The 20,161-nt window shown below is 43.4% G+C and overlaps 1 protein-coding gene across 1 annotated transcript in view; it reads left to right on the forward strand.

Moving 5' to 3' along the window:
• LOC147726028 (putative carboxypeptidase X1) overlaps positions 1-20,161 on the forward strand; it is a 369,873-nt gene that overhangs the window by 333,979 nt on the left and 15,733 nt on the right. The window contains exon 12 of the mRNA XM_086960142.1: positions 4,640-4,779. Coding sequence (XP_086816268.1) covers positions 4,640-4,779 — 140 coding nt within the window. The remainder of the gene's footprint in view (positions 1-4,639; positions 4,780-20,161) is intronic.

Below are 20,161 nucleotides of genomic sequence, written 5' to 3' on the forward strand. Positions count from 1 at the left end.
TATTTAAAATATTTGTAATTTTTTAATAAAGGTTTTAAAGTTTAATTTTGTTATGTTAAATTGATGATTACATTTTAAAATAAATACATAACAATGTATATGTGTATATAATTTAAATATTGAAAAATTTTAATTCATCCAGTATTAATTCCTTGGGGTGGTATTTTTTTTTCCCTGCCTGCATTATCTTTATTGGAGTGTGTTCCTTTACCTGAGAGTGGCTGTGTGTGATGTTTGACTTCCCCGAGGCTAGACTTGTGCATTTAAGCCTGTTCTGACACGATTAGGGTTCTAGTAACCTTAGAAGTGTAGTTTGTGAATAGCAATGATCGTACTCTTTTGGGGGGTTGTATTGGAATGTCCTCCCTAAACCCCTCAATAAATGTCCGTAAGCTCATCCCATTAAGTTTTAAATGGTCTTCATTTTCAAGTTAACCCTCCTTTTCTCACCCACATACACTGAAACATTGTATATCTACATGAGCGGAGATTTCTGCACCTTCTCGGAATTCTCTGTACAGAAAACATAGGAGAGGCAGAAGTCTCTGGCCATAGGTTTGTGAATAGAGGGACTGGGGCTTTTCGTAGGTCCAGCACACGGGCCCCTGCAGTTATGAAAATACAGAGTGACCTGGTCCTATGTGGGTAGCTAGGTCTGATGGGTGAACAGCAGCTGGAAGTGCTCCTTTTAGGAGCAAGGGCCCTCACACAGCCTGAGAGTTGTCATGCTTCATCATCGGGCATTTCTTTGGTGCTGCAATGCCCAACGGACCCCTCCAGGGGGCTCTTTGCAAATGTGTATTGCACGAATGATCAAGTGTAAGTAGAATGGGTGAAGGTGAAGTATATAAAAAATTTCTAAAGGGATCCAAACAAGAATTATGTTTTGATACTAGAGTACCTTTTTATCAAGAATAAAAAACGTGGTTAGAGCATCGAATAGATATAATGGTCTATCTATTATTGGGTTTGCTGTGTTTGCCCTTAGTTGCCATGGTATGCCCAGACATGGGTGCCTTGGTCACTTTGCCACTGGATTCAAGCTAGCCTGGCTGATGAAGGGTGTTACCTAGAAACCGGCCCCAGGATGCTTATTTATTTCAATCCAGGGAGGACCTGGCCTGGCAGTTTGGGCTGGACTGTTCCCATGAGGCAGAGGGTCAAGACTGATTTACATATGGCTGGGTCCAAACTGGGATGGCTTAGTGAGCAGAAGAATGATGATGGATTCAACCCAGATCTGTGACTGTGGTTCAGTGTCTGAAAAGTTTCAGCACTCCATCCATCATCCTATTGTGTTTGTTATAATGGTCTCTTTAGCTGCAATGAATGTGAGTCAACAAGGTCAACATGTTTCATGCCTGTTACAGTTCCTAGTCAAACATGGCATCTCGTCAAGACCAGGAAGACCTTGTTCTACTCTTCACAGGGGTGGGGAAATACAGAGCATGTGCACCATGCCCTGTGTGTTTGAAATAGACATTTAACCCTTTCGCTGCGGCGGCAATTCCGCTGCAGCGCTAAGGGGGTGAGGGGCGGGGCCGCGCGGCGCTCCCGTGCTCATGACGGAACCGCTCTGTCACGAGCCTCGGGTGCACTGTGCTGATGACGGAGCGGTTCTGTCACGGCCCCGCCCCCTAAACAGAACGTCCAGCGCAGGTGCGGAATCCGCGCAGCGCAGGCGCGCCGAGCGGGCCGTGACGGAACCGCTCCGTCATTAGCACAGCGCTTCCGTGGCTGGTGATGGAGCGGTTCCGTCACCAGCAGGGGAGGGGTTAAAATATGCCCAGTATACTTTACATAGACATTCAGAACACATCCTAGGGGTAGACCTAGAGTTGGGGGAACAAGAGAATGCAGGAAAAACATTAACCCCTTCGATGCTGATGACGAGCTCAGCTCGTCATCAGCCACGGGGGGCGTGTGCGGATGACGAGCTGAGCTCGTCATCTAACGCGGCTTTTAGAAAAAAGCTGCGTAGCGCAAAAATAACCGCCACAGCGATGCGGTTAAAACAATGTATTTATGATCATATAAAAATACAGTTGTAACAGAGAACCACATTAAAGTGATGACAGGAGCTCATACTTTGTAATGATGCATGCTGAGCATAGGCAGGCATGTAAGCATATGAGTTGCTTGATTAGTCTAAGGAATACAGTATCAGGTATGATAGTGATGCATGTCCATCTATTGCTACTCACAGGTGGGCGAGGTGTGATCAATTATCCATACACCAGCTATGTGATTATGCTTAGGAATCAGGTCTCCTATACACCAGCCTCAGGGTCTCTGGTAAAGTACACCTTCTCATAGTGAGTGTGACCGGTCAGGAAAGTGGGGTGGCAGAGCAGTGATTAGTGGAGAAGTGTGGATCGTGGAGAAGTGTGGGTCACTGGTTAGAGGAGGCAGACCTGGAAGCAGAGGTCAGCTCGGGACCAGGGTTCAATTCCCAGCTCGGCGGGGTCTTGAGTCCTAAAATGTCCATGGACTCGACAATTCTCGCTCCGGTGCCTACTCGATTCATGGGTTCACACTCTGCGACTCTGGGCAATAGCTTGCTTAATCTCCACAACGGCCCCTCGTGGCGGGATGCCTGGCTTTCACCTTGCGGATACCCTGCCGGGGTTATCTCATAGGGGAATACCAGGACGGGTTCCCTAAGCAAGCGCTTAGAAACCGCTCGGTGATTTGCGCTATATAAATTCCTGTACATTTACATTTACATTTACATCAGTGCACACCTAGGTTTGTGTGGTCCCTCAGGGAGGGAATTATAAAATCCGGAAATGAGGGAGAAACCTACCCAGGGCTCCTGGAAGTAATGGCCCCAATCGGACCGGACAAGGCATACGCAGCAAAAAAGTACTGTTGATGCTGCAAATGTAAAGGAAAAATAAAAATAAAGAATGGATGTCGTTCAATAAACGGCCTGCTCAGCGTAGACTGTGGTCGAAATAGCTATCTCTCCTAAAATCGCCGCGGAGTGGAGAAGGTAAGGCGGGAGACTGGGTGGGGGGGGTTTGAATTACCGAGTTGAAGCTCAGTGTGGCTATCGACCTACCCAGGGCCCTGTGGTGCCGGTGTGGAGTCAGCAGTGTGGTTGTTCCCAAAATACTCCCTGGTTAGGCAACAGGAAGCTGGAACGTAAACCCGCATTGTCACGCAGCGGGCGCCATCTTTGTGGTAGTGGCAAAAGGATCTGGCTGGTAGGAGTGGGGCCTCGGGAGAGGGGGGAACTGGAAAACTGTCTTAGGGAGTCCCAGGAGAACCCAGAGGTGGTTAGGGTGAAGGAGTGATCAGTGGGCACACTAACAGGGTTCTTGGAGTGGGGGTTGGGAGTTGGGGTCACATATACTACAAAATTGCATATCTACATGAGCGGAGGTCTCTTCCCCTTCGCGCAGATCTCTTTATAGAAAAGATAGGAAAGGCAGAGGTCTCTGGACATAGGCTTGTGAATGCATTTTGTATTAGGTTAGTAGCACTACCATAGTTCTACTTTATGTACTACAAAAAACAGATCAGGCTCAAGATTTTTTTTTATTGTGCACCATTTTGCATGCGGGAATGGATATGTGGGTGTTAACAGCAACTTCCCCTCGGTCTGTCTTTGAAACTGCACTCCTACTTCCAAGAAGGAACACTATTAAACATAATGCAGTATGATTTTAGTCCCCGAGTGAGCATTCTCTTTGGCCTTTTTTTGCAGTTTCTGTTAACGGAGGGTGGTAAAGAACCTTATCATGTAGTCTGTCCTGTGTTAGTCAAAGTCACTTTGCATTGTGGGAGGTGTGCTTTTCTTTTATAATAGTAAGCATGGGCTTAAAAACAGCATCCCATAAAAGAGCTGGCTGGAAAGCTTGGACTCAACAATGTGAAATTAGCAGAATTGTGATTCACATTCAGAGGTCCTCCCCCTCTTACAGGTAAGGTACCAACAAGTGAATATAGTAACCAGCAGCAGCTTCTGCATAAGGGTGGCTGAAGCAGAGCAGCATCAATTACACCAGCTGACACTCTGAGATGGAGCCACAATATCATACGTTGCCAGTCAAATCGCAGGGCAACTAATACCTTAACATAGGCACAAAGTTGGCATTACATCTTAACCGTTCTCATGTTTCATGCCTTTTGTATCCGGGAAATAGCCGTTAACTCAGCATATAAAATAAACAGTAAAAAACACAAACCAGTGTCATCTACTCCCATGCTGCCTCACTGCACACCACATTAATCTCAAATGTTGCCAAATTACTCCTTTCAATTCACCACAAGTGATACCACAAGTGAGCTGTGCCAATGGTTGTTTCCTTTGAGGCTTTGAGCATCAGCTGCAACTTCTGAAAATGACCCATTCCAACATGCATAAAATTTGGCATTGAGGATTTAATTTCCTCCACCTCCCCCAGCAGTATCAATGCGCAGGTGTTAGCGATCCTTGAGCGCTTAAAGGCTGGAGTGGACAGCTAGTCGGATTCTATGTTTGGGATAGCCAGTCCATTTCTACCTATGTATCTGATTATTGGTAAAAACATGATAGAGTTTGTCAAATATTGGCACTGTACTTGCTTGACTGTGTGAGTAATACATTTGAAGAAGTTTTATGTTTCTGCTTCCCATGTTCTTCCTTCTCCAGGTATGAATGACTTTAGCTACCTTCACACCAACTGCTTTGAGATCACGGTGGAGCTGTCTTGTGACAAATTTCCACATGAGATCGAGCTTCCTATGGAGTGGGAGAACAACAGAGAGGCCCTCTTGATCTACATGGAGCAGGTAGTTATCTCTCTCTCTCTCTCCATCTCTCTCTCTGTCTCTGTCTCTCTCTCCCCTTGTCTCCCTGATAGTAATACCTAGCAAAGACAATTCATTGTATGGTGCTAGAGTTTAACAACGATGCACATTTCAGCACATGTAGAACATTCATGGCCAACATGAACGTATTATTTCTTTCAACATAGGTCAACTATTTGGCACTGCAGTCCAAGATATTTTACGTAATGCAAATTTTAAAGAGAGCAGTATTATTCCCAGGATGGTACTGAGTGTCTTGGTACATAGCATCTTGTCTGCTGCAGGTTGATTCTCCCAACTATGCAAGCATCAGTAAGGATGTTGTGTCTTGCAATTTTCACTAACACCTTGCTATGATGACACCGGGTACTGGGTTTAAGTTAAGTCGGCAGTCAATCCCGCGCTGTGTCGCTGATCGTGTCCTTCTGTCCCAGTGAGTATGTCTGTCTCAGTGCCCGCATAAATGTCTCCCTATCTCAATTCTCCATTTCTCTGTGCCCTAACGTCCCAACACGTTTGTTGATATCAAGCCGCCTGTTAAATTGTAATCCCAGTCCAAACAAGTGGTGCAATATTTAACAGACCCAGTAATTACCAGATGCGATAAAGATTGCACCCTCTTTAAATTTCAGCTCATCAAACAAGTTGGAATTTAGCAAAGGAAAAAGCGACAGTATTTACAAGACAGGAGGATGTTGGTGCAGTAAGCATCAACATGTGCATGTTATTCCCCAAAAATTCATAATAGGCAATTATTATCTCATGCGATGAAATACAAATATCTTGGGCTCAAATTCAGAATCCATGTGTGCTAAGACAGACTTGTAAACTGCGGGGTCTCTGCCAAGGGGACAAAGTCGAGACAGGTTCTGACAATACTTCACAGATCTCTTCCCTGTGAGGGCAGGTAAGTGAACACTTATATAGATGCTCACGACCAGGACATCATCAGGAGGAACAAGGGGGAAGGCATTTGAGAGAGAGAAAGGATAAAACATGGCTGTGGGACGTTTTCTACTGGAATCTTGATCTGTAAAGAAGTTTTATTTGTTTTTGGTTGCAAGCAGACCAAATATGTTTCTTTCCAGAGTGTAACAGAAATTAAATAAGCAGAGCCTTTAAATCTCACCTAGAGTTGAGCTACTATACTGTTATATTTGTATTATAAATAGGGCACACTTTCCTTGTTTGCACCATGGCACACCTTTAAATAGGCGTCCCGAGTTGTAAACAGGGACAATGTGCCCTATTATGATGAATGCACTGCCCTCAGGACATACGCAGACTCGCACTGCCCTAAGGGCAGCACTTTCAGTGAAATACAAAGCTTTTGCTTCAAAGCCGCCCCATGTTTCTAGACTAGGCTGCTACACACCTGTTGTCAAGTTCACATTGCGAGTGTTGTCCAAGCCCGGGTATCTCCTGTCCCAGAATCAACTGTATTGATTCTTGTATACAACAACTCATATCCTGCACTCCATCAAGATGAGACCTCGCAATCTGACTCTCAACCCAAATGTCACTGATATAATAGAATGTATAATCTCTCAGTAGCTGCAGCAACCTACGCCTATGACCTGAATTCCTGAAACAAAGGACAGCAACTCCCTTCTCTTAGCTCTCAAATCACCTCCCGAATCCATTACCATCACTGCTCCCAGCTCCATCTCAGGGACCCGCTCTACCTCCCTTAATCCACCATGGATATCAATGGGATCACACAGTGACAAGCTCCTGAAAGCAAAAAGTAAAAAAAATATATAAACCCAGCTCCACCTCAATTCCATTGAACACTAATACTTCAATCAATCAGAACGCCTTCCTTTCGGTTCCATCTAACACTGCCCAGGACATCCGAACACTAAAACCTAACCTCTATATCATCCCCTTTAAATAATCTAAAAAGGTCAGTTGGAACTTCTACCAGACCCTCTCACATGGATGTTGAATGGTCTATCATTCCTACTTCCAGACCTCCCGGCACTCTATTCCAACCATTCCCTTCATCCCTAGTAGAACTAGAAACACTCAGAAACCAAACAAATAGGGTTTATCTGAACTTGCAAAACGCCATTTCAGAAATTAGGAATATTTTACACCTCTCAGAAAATGGTCTCTCAGCACACAGCAAGCTAAATACTATTCCCCTGCCTTTGTCCAATCACCAATTCCGAACCTGCAAACACCATTGATGCCTGGAAGACTTGGAAACGCAGTCCCTGTTGCTATCTTACGAATCGTCACCCAATACCACACCGTGGTGGATGAACATATAATTCGACCAGTACCAATCAATGCAAAGAGAACAACACAGCCAAATAACAGAAAGGTAAACCTAACAACCTAAACAGAAAGTTACATTAACCCCAAAAAACAAGAAACTAACCTGGGTAACTCACTGAAACTAATCTCCTGCCTTCTACTCAACTGCCGCTCAGCAATGAAACACGCCTCTGACATTGCTGACCTCATTTTGAGCCGAGAAGTTGATATAACTATCCTGACGGAATAGTGGCTTAACCGCTTCGCCGCGGCGGCTTTTCCCGCTGTGCGCGGCATTTTTAAAAATCCCGCGTAACGTGACAAAGCCAGCTCGTCATCCGCGCAGCGCAGGTAACGCCCATGACGAGCTGGCTTTGTCATCCGTGGGGAAGGGGTTAATGAATTTTCTTCCCCATGCTTAGTTAGACCGTCTTGTGCCTCCTGACTACAACATTGTTAGACTAGACAGACCACACAAAATGGGTGAAGGCATTGCCTTTATCCATCAAGCTGACATCTCTATTACTATACTTCACTCCCACCCTCTTGAATCTTGTGAATACCTTGGGATCTCATTCAAATCTACAGATAACCAACTCTGTAAACTACACAGATTTTACCACCCCCAGGCAAAAACGCCCTGTTCATTGACCAACTAATAGAAATCATTACTATAAACTCTGCCACTTACTCCAATGATATATTCCTAGGGGACTTCAATCTTCATTGGGAAGACCCCTATGATCCTCAGGTCAATGCTGTCAAAGATTTCCTAGCAGATCAATCCCTATTCCAAGCCTGCAACACTAGACTGGATCATTTTCAAAGAAAAATTGATTAAAACAATCCAAGTATCATGTCACATCATATTATCACCTTCTAAACCAACCTCACAGTCAATCAGACATAGACAATGGGTCATGGCACTAAAAGCCTAAAGTTGGAGATAATCGCAACTCAATGCAAGAAAGAACTTCTTCCTCCTAATAATATGGAGGACGTCAACAAGCTTACGGAACACTACAACTCCATGATGACAAAAATTATTAACTCCCTAGCCCTTCCTAAACTCAAAAGGATACCGTACAAATAAAAAAAACCTTGGTTCAATGGTTCTCTCAATGAAGAAAGACGCAAACTGAGACTAACTGAACATCAATTGAGGCAACATGCTAAGAAAGTCCAGAAACTCCTAAACAAAAAAGACTTCTTTGGATCAGAACTTGACAAAGTAAAAAACAGACCAAGGAAACTTATCAGAATATTAAAACAGCAATCAAACAAAATGGCCAAATCCGCACTCTTAACATCAAAATCACATTTAAACAGCAAAGAATTTCTGTAGAGAAGGAACTCAAGATTGCCACTGACAACGCCACTACCCCTAGAAATTCTCCAACCAATCATCCAACCCAACCTACTCTGTCAGGGTCCAAAAATAAAGCCCACTTGTCCTCCTTCAAAGTTTACGACCAAAGAGACATCACCAAAATCGTATCGACTATAAAACAGAACAACCACTACAAAGACCCCTCATGTCTAATTGCTTGTCATATACCAACCATACTGTCATCCCTATTTGGACCAAGATAATCAATGCATCTGTTTCACAAGGATCCATCCTGGACTGCCTAAAAACTGTCATAGCCATCCCCATCCTAAAAAACCCAACAGAGAACTCTTTGGACCATAACAATTTATTCAACAATAGCTTAACTAACACACTATGGAATTAAAGCTACTTGACATCTGCCAATCAGGTTTCAGACCTGGGCACAGCACTGAAACAGCAGTTCTACATATGGTAGCTTTAATAGCATTAGACCGTAATGAAACATGTCTGTGCGGATTGACCTCTCGTCTGCTTTCAACACTGTTAACCATGGCAAAATACTCAGGAGACTTGAGAACAGGATGGGTATATCCAGGATAGTCCTAAAGATGGCCAGCATCACTCATAAAGCGATCTATCACAAAACTCCACTGTACCAAGCACAGACAATTTCGATTGCTGGAGGAAGCAGACTCTCACATAGCGCCAGTACTTTTCTTCCACAACCTCCCCTCTTCCGTAAGAAAAAAATATACAACAGAGCCTTCTCTGGAGCTGCACTAAGAATATGGAACTCACTCCCACCAAGCATCAGAACAATCTCATCAACTTCTTTTTTTTTGTTCAAAATGCTTTATTAAAAGAGTACATTAATGTAAGACAGCAGTTCAAATTCAATAATAATGGGTAACAGCGAAAACTAGAAGCATGAAAAAGGAAGATATAACAAAGTAACCCAATAAAGTAAAACTATACTTAATACAGATGCATTTTAAAAAGTGTTTTGATAAAGAAGAAAAAGAAAGAAACGGGGAAAGAAAGAAAGAAAAAAGAAAAAAAAGGAAAGAAGGAAATGGGAGAAGGGAAAGAAGAAGAAAATAGAAGATAAAAAAGAACAATAAGCTATTGGAATGAATAACAACATGAACAGTTAAGACAATTTCCTTGATAAAAAATTTGTCAAAGGTAACCACAATAAGTCTCTTTTAGTCAGCAGAGGGGTGGAATTAGCATAAGCTCTATCCATTCTGTGGTGATGACAGAGTAAATTCCACCATGCTAGAAAGGAAATGTTCGAAGAGTCTTTCCAATTAGAGGTAATAATCTGAAAAGTGACAGCAATGAATAGATTGACAAAATTACCATATTCTTTATAATGATCAAAGACAGGAGACAGATCACCTAAGAAAACATGTTCAATGTGAAAGGGAATGTCTGACATAAGGATATCATTCAATTTAGACCAAATTTTGGACCAAAGGTCAACAATGGGGGGTCATTGGAAAAACATGTGAAGGATATCAGCATTATCGTGAGGACATGACCAGCATTTAGGGGAGTGTAGCAACTTGAACCTATGAAGGGAACTAGGAGTGAAAAATAGTCTATTATAGAAAAAATAGATGATTATGTTGTGCTGGCTGAGCGAGAAGTGGTATGAATGTGAGACCAAAGAATTTCCCAGGTGCGTTGAGGGAGAACTATGCAGAGGTCTTTTTCCCAAAGAAGTTCTACAGGAGATTTAGTCCAGAGTGTGGGAGAGGAAAAAAAAAGTTTGTAAATAATGGCTGCTTTAAATTGAGAAGAAAAGTCAATGGAAGTAGGGGAAGAAGAAGAAGGGGCGTAGAAGGTAATAGGCAGAGAGGTAGCAGGAAAATAGTAAGCAGTGAGGACATCCTTAAGTGCATTGTAATGTGAAGAATAACGTGAGGAGACATTGTAGAGGGTTTGAATCTCAGAAAACGAAAGGAAAGCATCTCCCTTAATCAAATTATGAGGAGTGATAATCCCTTTATCAATCCACTCCTTCCAAAAGAGGGCACGATTATGAATCTTGAAATGTTTATTATACCAGAGGGGAACATCCAAAGAACGGGATGTGAGGGAAAAATGAGCTGAAAGCGAAGTAAGAGCTAACGCTTTAGAGTGTGCAAGGGTAGGGAAGGAAAATCTTTTTGGGGAGAAAGGATCTTAAGAGCGGAAGGGAAAGAAAAAGGAGAACATTGCACCAGTTACAGCGTATTCCAAGCTGTAGAGGAGGAAGTAGTGGAGTCTGAAAGAAAGGTCCAAATTTGTTTCAGGGAGAAAGCAGAATGATAACGTCTAAGATGTGGGAAATTATCTCCTCCTGAATCTTTAGAGAGTTGCAAACGAGCTAGCGATAGTCTAGGTTTAAGATTATTTCAAAGGAATTTGATAAGTTTACTATTAATAGGACGACAAAAGGTTTTAGGAAGGGAGATAGGGAGCATAGAAAGGTAGAAGTTTATAATAGGGAGAAGCATCATTTTAATCGTGGCTAGTCTACCCCACCATGAAAGAAAAAGGAGTGGCCAGCTATCAATGAGGGTTGTGAGCTTAGTAAGAATCTCTGAGTGGTTAAGTTTAATAAGTGCTCTAAGGTTGTTACAGTATAGGATACCAAGACATCTAATGTGAGAAGAGGCCCATACAAAGCCAGAACCAGTAAACATAGATGGGAGACAGAATGTATTAAGAGGTAGGATTTCAGATTTGTCAACATTCAATTTATACCCCGAAACACCAGAGTAATTATTTAATAAGGAAAAGAAAGCCAGAAGAGAAGTGGACGGGTTGGAGATAAAGAGAAGAATGTCATCTGCATAAGCAGTGAATTTTATATGGACATCCCGATAAGTGAATCCCGTATATCCCCCACATCGTTTGATAGATTCTAAGAAGGGCTCAAGTGCAAAGATAAAAAGGAGGGGAAATAGGGGACAGCCTTGCCTCGTGCCTCTGAGGAGAGGAAAGTAGCGAGACTGGGAACCATTAACCAAGACTGAAGTGAAAGGCGAAGAGTATAGGAGTTTGATAAATTTAATAATGGTGGGACTAAAACCGTGCCACCAAAGAGATCCAAAAATAAAATCCCAACTCACCCTATCGAAAGCCTTTTCGGCATCTAGTGTAATGGCTGCAAGAGGGATTCTAAATTAGAAGCTAAGTGTATGACGTTGAGAAGGGTGCGTGAGTTATCCGTAATGGAACGTCCCTTCACGAAGCCCGATTGATATATGGTTACAAGATTGGGGATTACCGAATAAATACGCAGCGCAAGAAGTTTAGCATAAATCTTACAGTCCGTATTAATTAAGGAAATCGGCCTGTAGTTCTTGCACAGAGAGGGAACCTTATCCTTTTTGGGAATGAGACACAACATTGCTTGTGTAAAAGAGCCACGGGATACACCGGAAATAAGAAAGGAGTTAATCAGCGGGAGAAGATGAGGTATCAAAAGAGACTTAAAATGAAGAAAAAAGCGAACAGAGAAACCATCAGGTCCAGGCGTTTTGTCTTTTGATAGAAGAGACAGTGCCTCAATCAATTCACTAGCAGAGATAGGAGCATCTAGTGAAGTAATATCAGGAACATTGTGTGAAGGTTTGTGGATAGTGTGAAAGAAGGAGTCAATAAGATCCGAGGATGGGGAAGATTCAGGAGTATAGAGAGAAGAATAAAACGTTGTAAAGCAGTCAAGTATAGAAGAATTAGAAAAATGCAGGTTACCAGAATCATCCTTAATGGCAGCAATTGTGGATTTTTGTTTCTTAATCTTAAAATAATTTGCAAGGGATCTACCCGCTTTATTGCGACCGCCATACATTTTGGCGTTAAATTTAAGAAGAATATTGCTAGCGGAATCCGACGAGAGTTTATTATACTGCATTTTGGCCTGAATAAGAAGGGGTAGAACATCACGACCATTAGTGGTAAAGTATTGGTGTTCCAAAGCCTTAATTCTCCTGAGAAGTGAAAGGGAGTGAGAGAGAGATTTTTTCTTTTTACGAGACACAAAGTCGATAATGAAGCCCCTAGCCGAAGCTTGGAAATAATCCCATACAACATGAAAATCAGAAACAGAGGTAAGATTATTTTGAAAGAACTCTTGTGCAAAGAGAAGAAATTGCTCAGAGAATTGAGGGTCAAGGAGGAGGGAGTTATTAAAGCGCCATCTCTTGGAAGCAGGAGAGCGAAGGGGATAGTCCATATCAAGGATCACAGGAGCATGATCAGAGATAAGTATTGAACCTATCTCTACCTTGGTCATAAACTGAAAAGCTGATTGTGTAAGGAAAAGGTAGTCAATACGTGAGTGAGATTTATGAACTGGGGAGAAGAAAGAATATTCATAAGTGTCAGGGTGAGAGGTGCGCCAAGTATCAATTAACCCTCTGTTAGCAATGGTTCTGAGAAAACCTTTCTGCATTCTATTCGGTATATATCTAGTCTGGGATTTTCTATCAAGGAAGGGATCCATGAGTTGGTTACAATCCCCACCCAAGATTAAATGGTCAGCTACATGGGAAGAAAGGAAAGTGGAAAGATTGTCCCAAAAGGATAGATCAACACCCGTGGGACCATAAACATTACAGAGAGATAACTGATGCCTATTAACAATAACATCTAGGTATAACCATCTACCATCATTATCTAAAAATGTATTTTGTAGTATAACATCAAGAGATTTGTGAAACAAGATAATCACACCATTTTTGTTGTAAATAGAGGGCGAGCAAAAGATCTCACCAACCCAGTGTTTACGTAACTTAGATAATTCCTCAAGAGTTAGGTGCAACTCTTGTAACAATGCAATTTGGCAGTTCAATTGAGCGTGATGCGATAGCACCAGTTGTCTTTTAATAGGATTACGCAAGCCTTTAACGTTCCATGTAATAATATGTAATCCTTTCATAAATACAAGAGCAAAAAAGATAGAGAAATTAAATGGCACAGAGAGAATAAAAACAAGGTATTAGTGAAGAATGGAAAAACAGGAAGCAAAGTGAGAATGAGTATGAGTGTGAGCGAATTAAGGAAAGAGTATGCAGAGAGAAGGAGGAAAAAGGCAGAGAGAGTCAAACTAACTGGAGAGAAAAAACTTAAAAAGGTATAGCTCAAATGAGTGGAAAACAAACCGGAAGGCAGGCAGAGGTTAAAAGCATGGTGGAAAAGTAAAGTGAAGAATAGACAAGGTAACCAAAAAGAGGAAAGAGTGAATGAGAAATGCAACAGAAAAAAAGAAGGGGAAAGAACGAAAAAAAAGGAAAACAGCAGGAAAAGGATGAGGTGAAGAAAAGGACTCCACCAAAAAGGAGATCAAAAAGAAGATGGCCAGAAGTCCAAAGACCTCAGCCACGTGGTGAGGACAAAAAAAGGACATTGAAACGGGAAGGGAGCAGCGAAGAGCGAAGCGACCACACGGGAGAGGAGAAAAGAGCCAAAACGAATAATGAAGTGGGACATATAAGGAGACTTACCAACACTGAGGGAAAACGGGATCGTAAGGAATAATGTTCACAAAGAGAATACGATAAAGTGAAAAGTGGAAGGGAAATCTCCAATTACAATGAGAAAGATGGACCTGAAAGACAACAAAGAGGATAAAAAACAAAGGGAAAGGTTAACAAATGGATGGGAGAAACGCAATCCAATAAATTAAACAAACAGTAAGAAGAAAAGATCCATCTCAGGATTTGCCAAGGTCCATGGAGTCCTCTTTGTGAGTGTGGATAAACTTCCGAAGTTCAGCAGGATCCTCGAAGCTCCAAGATCTTTCCTTGTAGGTAACTTTAAAGAAGCAAGGATGAATCAGTCCTTATCGAGCATTCATTGAACGCAAAGCAGCAGGTCTTATGTCGAGAAACTCTTTCCGACAAATGGCTGTGCGCTTGGCGGCATCTTGATTGAAAAAAATTCTGTGACCTAACCAAAAAAGTTGCATATGTTGTTTAGCAGCATTTATGATGGCAATAAGATCAGAGTAGAGAAGAAAATATGCAATAATGCCTCTGGGCTTGGAAGCAGTAGAGGTAGACAGAGGGCCAAGTCTATGAGCTCTTTGGATATTAAAGTCCAAAGATTTAGGAAGAGCAACAAGTGGAAGTAACTAAGATTTCAGGAACGAAATTAGGTCAGAGCCTTCAGATTTCTCCAGAATACCGTAAATACGCAGATTATTGCGCCTGTTGCGGTTTTCCAAATCTTCCGTGGCCTTCCGCAATTGAGCAACCTCCTTGGTAAGAGTCTCCACTGTAACCACAACATCCTGGGCGTCACTGACTTTTTGTTCTACGTCCAAAAGTCACAGGTCGAGAGAAGCCCATTTATCTTCAATACCTTGTAAAGAAGCTGTAGTTTCTGTCATAAAGGGGCAAATGTGATGCAGTTCCTCCATAATGTCCTCTAAAGTAACAGGAAGAGGCGATTTGGAGGGCGAAGGAGGATCTTTTTCGAGACGATTGCCAGGCGCAGCAGTAGCATCCTTGCTTCCACCAGTCGTGGAGGTCTGTGTCTTGTGAGAATGCTCCATGCTGAATAAGGAAAAAACCTAGAAAGTAGCAGCTTATCAAAGGAAACAATCAAAATATGCAACAAGGATTTCCAAGTAAACAACAAAGCAATTCGATTAGGAGACTGTGAGAGCTGCCATGAACAGTAAATTGAAACGGCAATGCCTCCTCAGGAAAAGACACAAAATGGCGGTATGAAACTACACAGTCACTTTGTATATCAAATAAAACAGCTGAGAAAGAAATTCTGCTAGGAGCATGCATGAAAGTCAATAAGGGGAAAGAAAATGCTGAAAAAAGAGGTGTTGTTGCAATGTAGAGGTCATGCTTCAAGCGCGTCTGAGGGGAGAGAGTCAAAATGGCGGTCGAAGGATCGCGGGAGCAAAAATGCGCAAAAAAAAACACATTGCAGATCTGGAAGGGGTCCAATACTTGCACAGTTTAGTCCCAGGCAGTTCTGATGCTAGAATCCATGGTCGGAGCCAGGCAGCTGGTCGGTGAAAAGGTCCCAATCCAAATGAACAGCGCTCATAACAGCGGAGCTCCTCAAGGGGCGGCCATCTTGCATCGCCGCGTCGCGCCTCTCCAATCTCATCTACTTCTACATTCTAAAAAAGAGGCTAAGTCCTTCCTAATGCGCAAATTCCACCCTTAATACACAGCAGCCTGCTCGTTCCATGTTTTAGTAGCCCCTTCAGACAATCACCCGACCCACTCAAGTCTGCTGAGTAACTCTCTCTGCAAGCTCATCCATTACTAGATTCTAGCTGGAGCTCTTCACTCTATTACTAGGCGCATCCCGATTGTCCTTACTCGCACTGAGAATTCTACTTGAGGACTGTTACATCTACTGTCACCATTGTGAATACCCAGAACAAGTACAAATGTGTTATGAGTTAATAGCCTAGTCTCTTTCTAATTGTATTAGTGATTGTACAAATGTTTTTCCTCATTTCACATTGTTATTGAGACTACAACTACTCATAGGTTTCAATTGTACTGTTTAAAACTAAAATGCTATATATATATGTGAAGTGCTCTGGTACCCACTTCTGGGTCTTCTTTGCGCTGTATAAAACACTGAGGGCCATATTATCAAGAACAGTGATGACATTATCGCTGCTTTAGCGGCAGGAAACTGCCGCTAAGGCAGCGATAAGGGGCTTGATAATATGCCCTAGAGAATTCCCATAGAAGCCCAGGTTCTGGTGGGAAGGACATGAAACCTGGGCTTCTATGGGAATTCTCAAGGGCATATTATCAAGCCCCTTATCGCCGCCTTAGCGGCAGTTTCCTGCCGCTAAAGCGGCGATAATGTTTGCGCTGTTTTTGATAATATGGCCCTAAATAAATAAACTGCTGTGCATACCTTGTATAAGTAGCAATGTATTTCCCTTTCCAAGTATTAGTATTCCTAGCCTTAATGTGAGTGTGTTTTCCCATCACAATGCAATAATCCATGTCCTTGTCACAGTTTTTCCTATGCGTTGTCTACTTTTCAAAATAAAAAGTGGGGAAACCAAAACTAATAGCTACAAAAAAACATACGTAGAAAACCAAAAGTCAGAAAAAAAGTTGGAAAGTGGAAAAAAAAATTGAAAACTTTAAATATCTTTTAAAATGTGTAAGAGATAGTGTCGGGTAGGGTAGGGGTGAGAGTGTACATTAGGATTAAAGATAAGATTAGAGTTAAGGTAAGTGTTAGGAGTAGAGTTTGGGTTAGGGATAAGAATAAGAACAGGTTGATGATGTTATCTAGGGTTCAGTTAAAAATAAGTTAAGGGATGGGTAAGGGGTAAGGTTAGTATTAAGATAATGGATACCGTTAAGGTTCATGTTAGAATTAAGGATACAGTGACATATTGGGTTAGAGCAGCAGGTGGAAGGTTGTGTATTAGGGCTAGAGGTTGGATTAGGTTTAGGGTTAGAGGTAGGGCTAAGATAAGAGTAGGCATTTGTTTCAGGGTAGTGATAGGTCATTGATTAAACTAACGTTAGGTTATTGATCGGATTAAGGTTAGGGAGGGATGGGATAAAGTTAAGCTAAGGGCCAGCGTTACGATGATGGATACAATTAAGGTTTGGATTAGAATTAAAATGGAGTGACGGACTAGGTTACGGTTAGGCACAATATTATGAATGACATTTGTGTTAGGAGTCATGAGTTTGAGTACAAAATAATAAGGGGTAAGGAATTGGATTGGAATTAAGGTTATGGTAAGACCAAGGGTTAGAAATAGGTTTAAGGATACTGGCAGGATTGAGCATAACAATAGGTAATGGCGATGGCTAGGGTTACGTTAGCAATGGGAGTATGGTTAGAGATGAAATGGCGGTACAGGTAAGCAATACTGTTAGGATTCGGATGATGGATACAGTTAGAATTAGAGTTAGGGATAAAGTTGTAGATTGGGTTAGGCACAGTGATAGGGATGAGATTATTCAGAGGGGTACTGGCATTGAGCGCCTAATAATACGCCCCTTCCCAACTCCACCCTTCCACCAGTGTCCATACCGGAAGCGCAGCAGACGAGCGCAGCGGGCACGCCGTTTGCGCGCCGAAGGCGCGCCTAAGGCAAGCCTGTCTGCGCCCGTCCGCGGCCGACCGGGGCCCGGGCCATGTCATTCTGCCCAAATCATCACCTCCGACGCTCCCGGGGACTTAATTGCTCTACACTCACTCCGGCCATTGGACACTACCAGCTCCTCACGCCTGCGTCATCTAGGTATCTACCAAGCCCGCAGCACCTTTCCTGAGATACAGACCATCCCGTCTCACCTCACCTCTGAACCCACAGTCTCTCTCCCACCTCCCAATCCCCCGCCCGCTCAGACATCCGCCAACATGGAATTAGCAATCATTTATCTCAATACTCGATCACTAGTCAGTCACCAACTCGACATCTTCCACCTCCTGGACTCAGACCGACCTGACGTTCTTCTCCTAACCGAGACCTGGCTGAATGAGGACTCGTCCCCCGACATCTTGGCCGCCATTCCTCCGGGGTATTACATACTCCAAGTCAATCGGCCTGCTGACAAACCAGGAGGCGGCGTAGCTGCCATTATCAAACTTCCCCTCAGGTTCACTTCCCTTTCTCTACTCACTATTCCCCAGGTGGACTGCCTGGCTATTAGATTTGATTCCTCTGTATCCCCCCTAATCTGTGTCTTGGTATACCGTCCCCCCCAATCCATGCCCAATTTTTCTTCTCACTTTGGTGACTTGCTTTCCCAGCTTACAATTAATAATTCTAAACTCTTGGTCCTGGGTGACTTCAACTACTGGCCGTCAGACGCCCACGAAAGCCCTCAATCCCTGGCTTTTACTGACTTATTAACTGGGCTCAATGGTCTTCAACACGTTCACTCACCCACTCACTCCAAGGGCCATATCAAAGACCAGGTGTGGACCTATAATCTTGATATCAAGTCACTCATGATCACACCCCGCCACTGGTCAGATCATCACTTAATCTCTTTCCTCCTCCTGGTCCCTCCTCCGCCCCCTCGTAGCCGAGGCACTAGCCTCTTGGCTAGAAACTGGAACAAAGCAGACCTTGACTTATTCCTTACCTCTTTAACATCTTCAGTTCTGCCCAGCTCTGGTCCTATCGACTCCCAAGAAGCTGCACTCGTCAAATGGCTAGAATCCGCCAGTGACAATGTCGCCCCCCTCAAGCTAATCAGAACTAAGCGCCCCCACGACGCACATCGCTGGTTCTCTGACAGCTTTAAATCTTTAAAACTTGATCTCCGCCAAGCCGAGCGTCGCTGGTGTAGAAGTTATGATCCCTCAGAGAAACCACCTTTTCTAAAATTACTGGGAGAATATAAACGAGCAATCTCAGCTGCCAAAACTACCTACTTTTCCACCAAGATCCTCAACTCCGCGCAAAAATCTAAAGACATCTTCGCCATTGTAGAAGAACTCTCACATCCGGATAGGGTGACCATCAAACCCCTTCCATCTCAGGCACTTTCTGATTCCCTCAACTGCTTCTTCATAGAAAAAATTAGCAAAATCAAAAACAGTATCTCCTCCACACCCCTGGCTACTCCCCTCACTGAGGCTGTTCCCTCCACCAACCCTCACTCTCTGACTCAGTTCCCCCCCTATCAGAAGACGTTTTCATCGCCTTGCTTAACAAAGTTTCCTCTGGCTCCCCCACAGATTGCTGCCCTCCCGCTATTCTCCGGGCTGCTTTCTCAGCCTGCCCCACCCCTCCTCTGGCCCTCCTGAACAGTTCTCTTCTGCTTGGTGAGGTCCCTAGCCAGTTTAAGAACGCAGAGGTAGTTCCCATTCTAAAGAAACCCACTGCCGACCCAACGGTTATGGGCAACTTCTGTCCCATCTCCCTTCTTCCCTACCTAAGCAAAGTACTCAAGACGTATGTAACTAGTATCCTCAGTTCTTTTATTGAGGACTCCAACTTCTTGGACCCCCAGCAGGCCGGGTTCAGACCCGCCCATTCGACAGAGGCGGTCATTCTCTCTGTAATGGAGGAACTCCGTAGAGGCGCCGATTCTAACACCCGCCAAGCCTTGATTCTTTTGGATCTGTCGGCGGCCTTTGACACGGTCGACCACACCATCTTGGTCGACCGTGTCAAAGAGGCTGGTATCGGAGGGACGGCCCTTGATTGGGTCTGTTCATTCCTGACGAACCGCCACCAATCTGTCCGACTTTCCCATTTTTCGGCTGACAGGATGAAACTCACCTGCGGTGTGCCACAGGGTTCGTCTCTGTCCCCACTTCTTTTTAATTTGTACCTCACCCCCCTGATCCACTCCCTCCGGGGAAGGAATGTCACTGCATTTAACTATGCAGATGACATTCAGCTCATTTTCAATCTTGACTCCTCGCAGGATGCGGCTCAGGATTTCCAGTCTACCCTCTGTCATATCAGCAATTGGATGGGCACTCACCATCTCAAACTCAATCTTGACAAGACGGAGCTTGTACTTGTTGGTGGCCCATCCAACCCCTGGAACTCCACCTTCTGGCCCCCTGCCCTTTATTTATTTATTTATTTATGTGCTTCTATAGCGCCTGAATAGATCCCCGAAGGGATATCTCTGCGCTTAAGATGGAACAAGAGTGCTTAACCCCGGGCTAGTCATAAACAGAAAGGTAAAACACAAACTGATTAAATGGTGGTGAAAAGGTGGGTTTTGAGGTTTTTACGAAAAGATAAGTGGTTGGTGATGAGTTTGAGTTGAAGGGGAAGGGCAT

This window comes from Lissotriton vulgaris, chromosome 3_1, assembly GCF_964263255.1.
Source record: "Lissotriton vulgaris chromosome 3_1, aLisVul1.2, whole genome shotgun sequence".
NCBI classification, from domain to species: Eukaryota; Metazoa; Chordata; class Amphibia; order Caudata; family Salamandridae; genus Lissotriton; species Lissotriton vulgaris.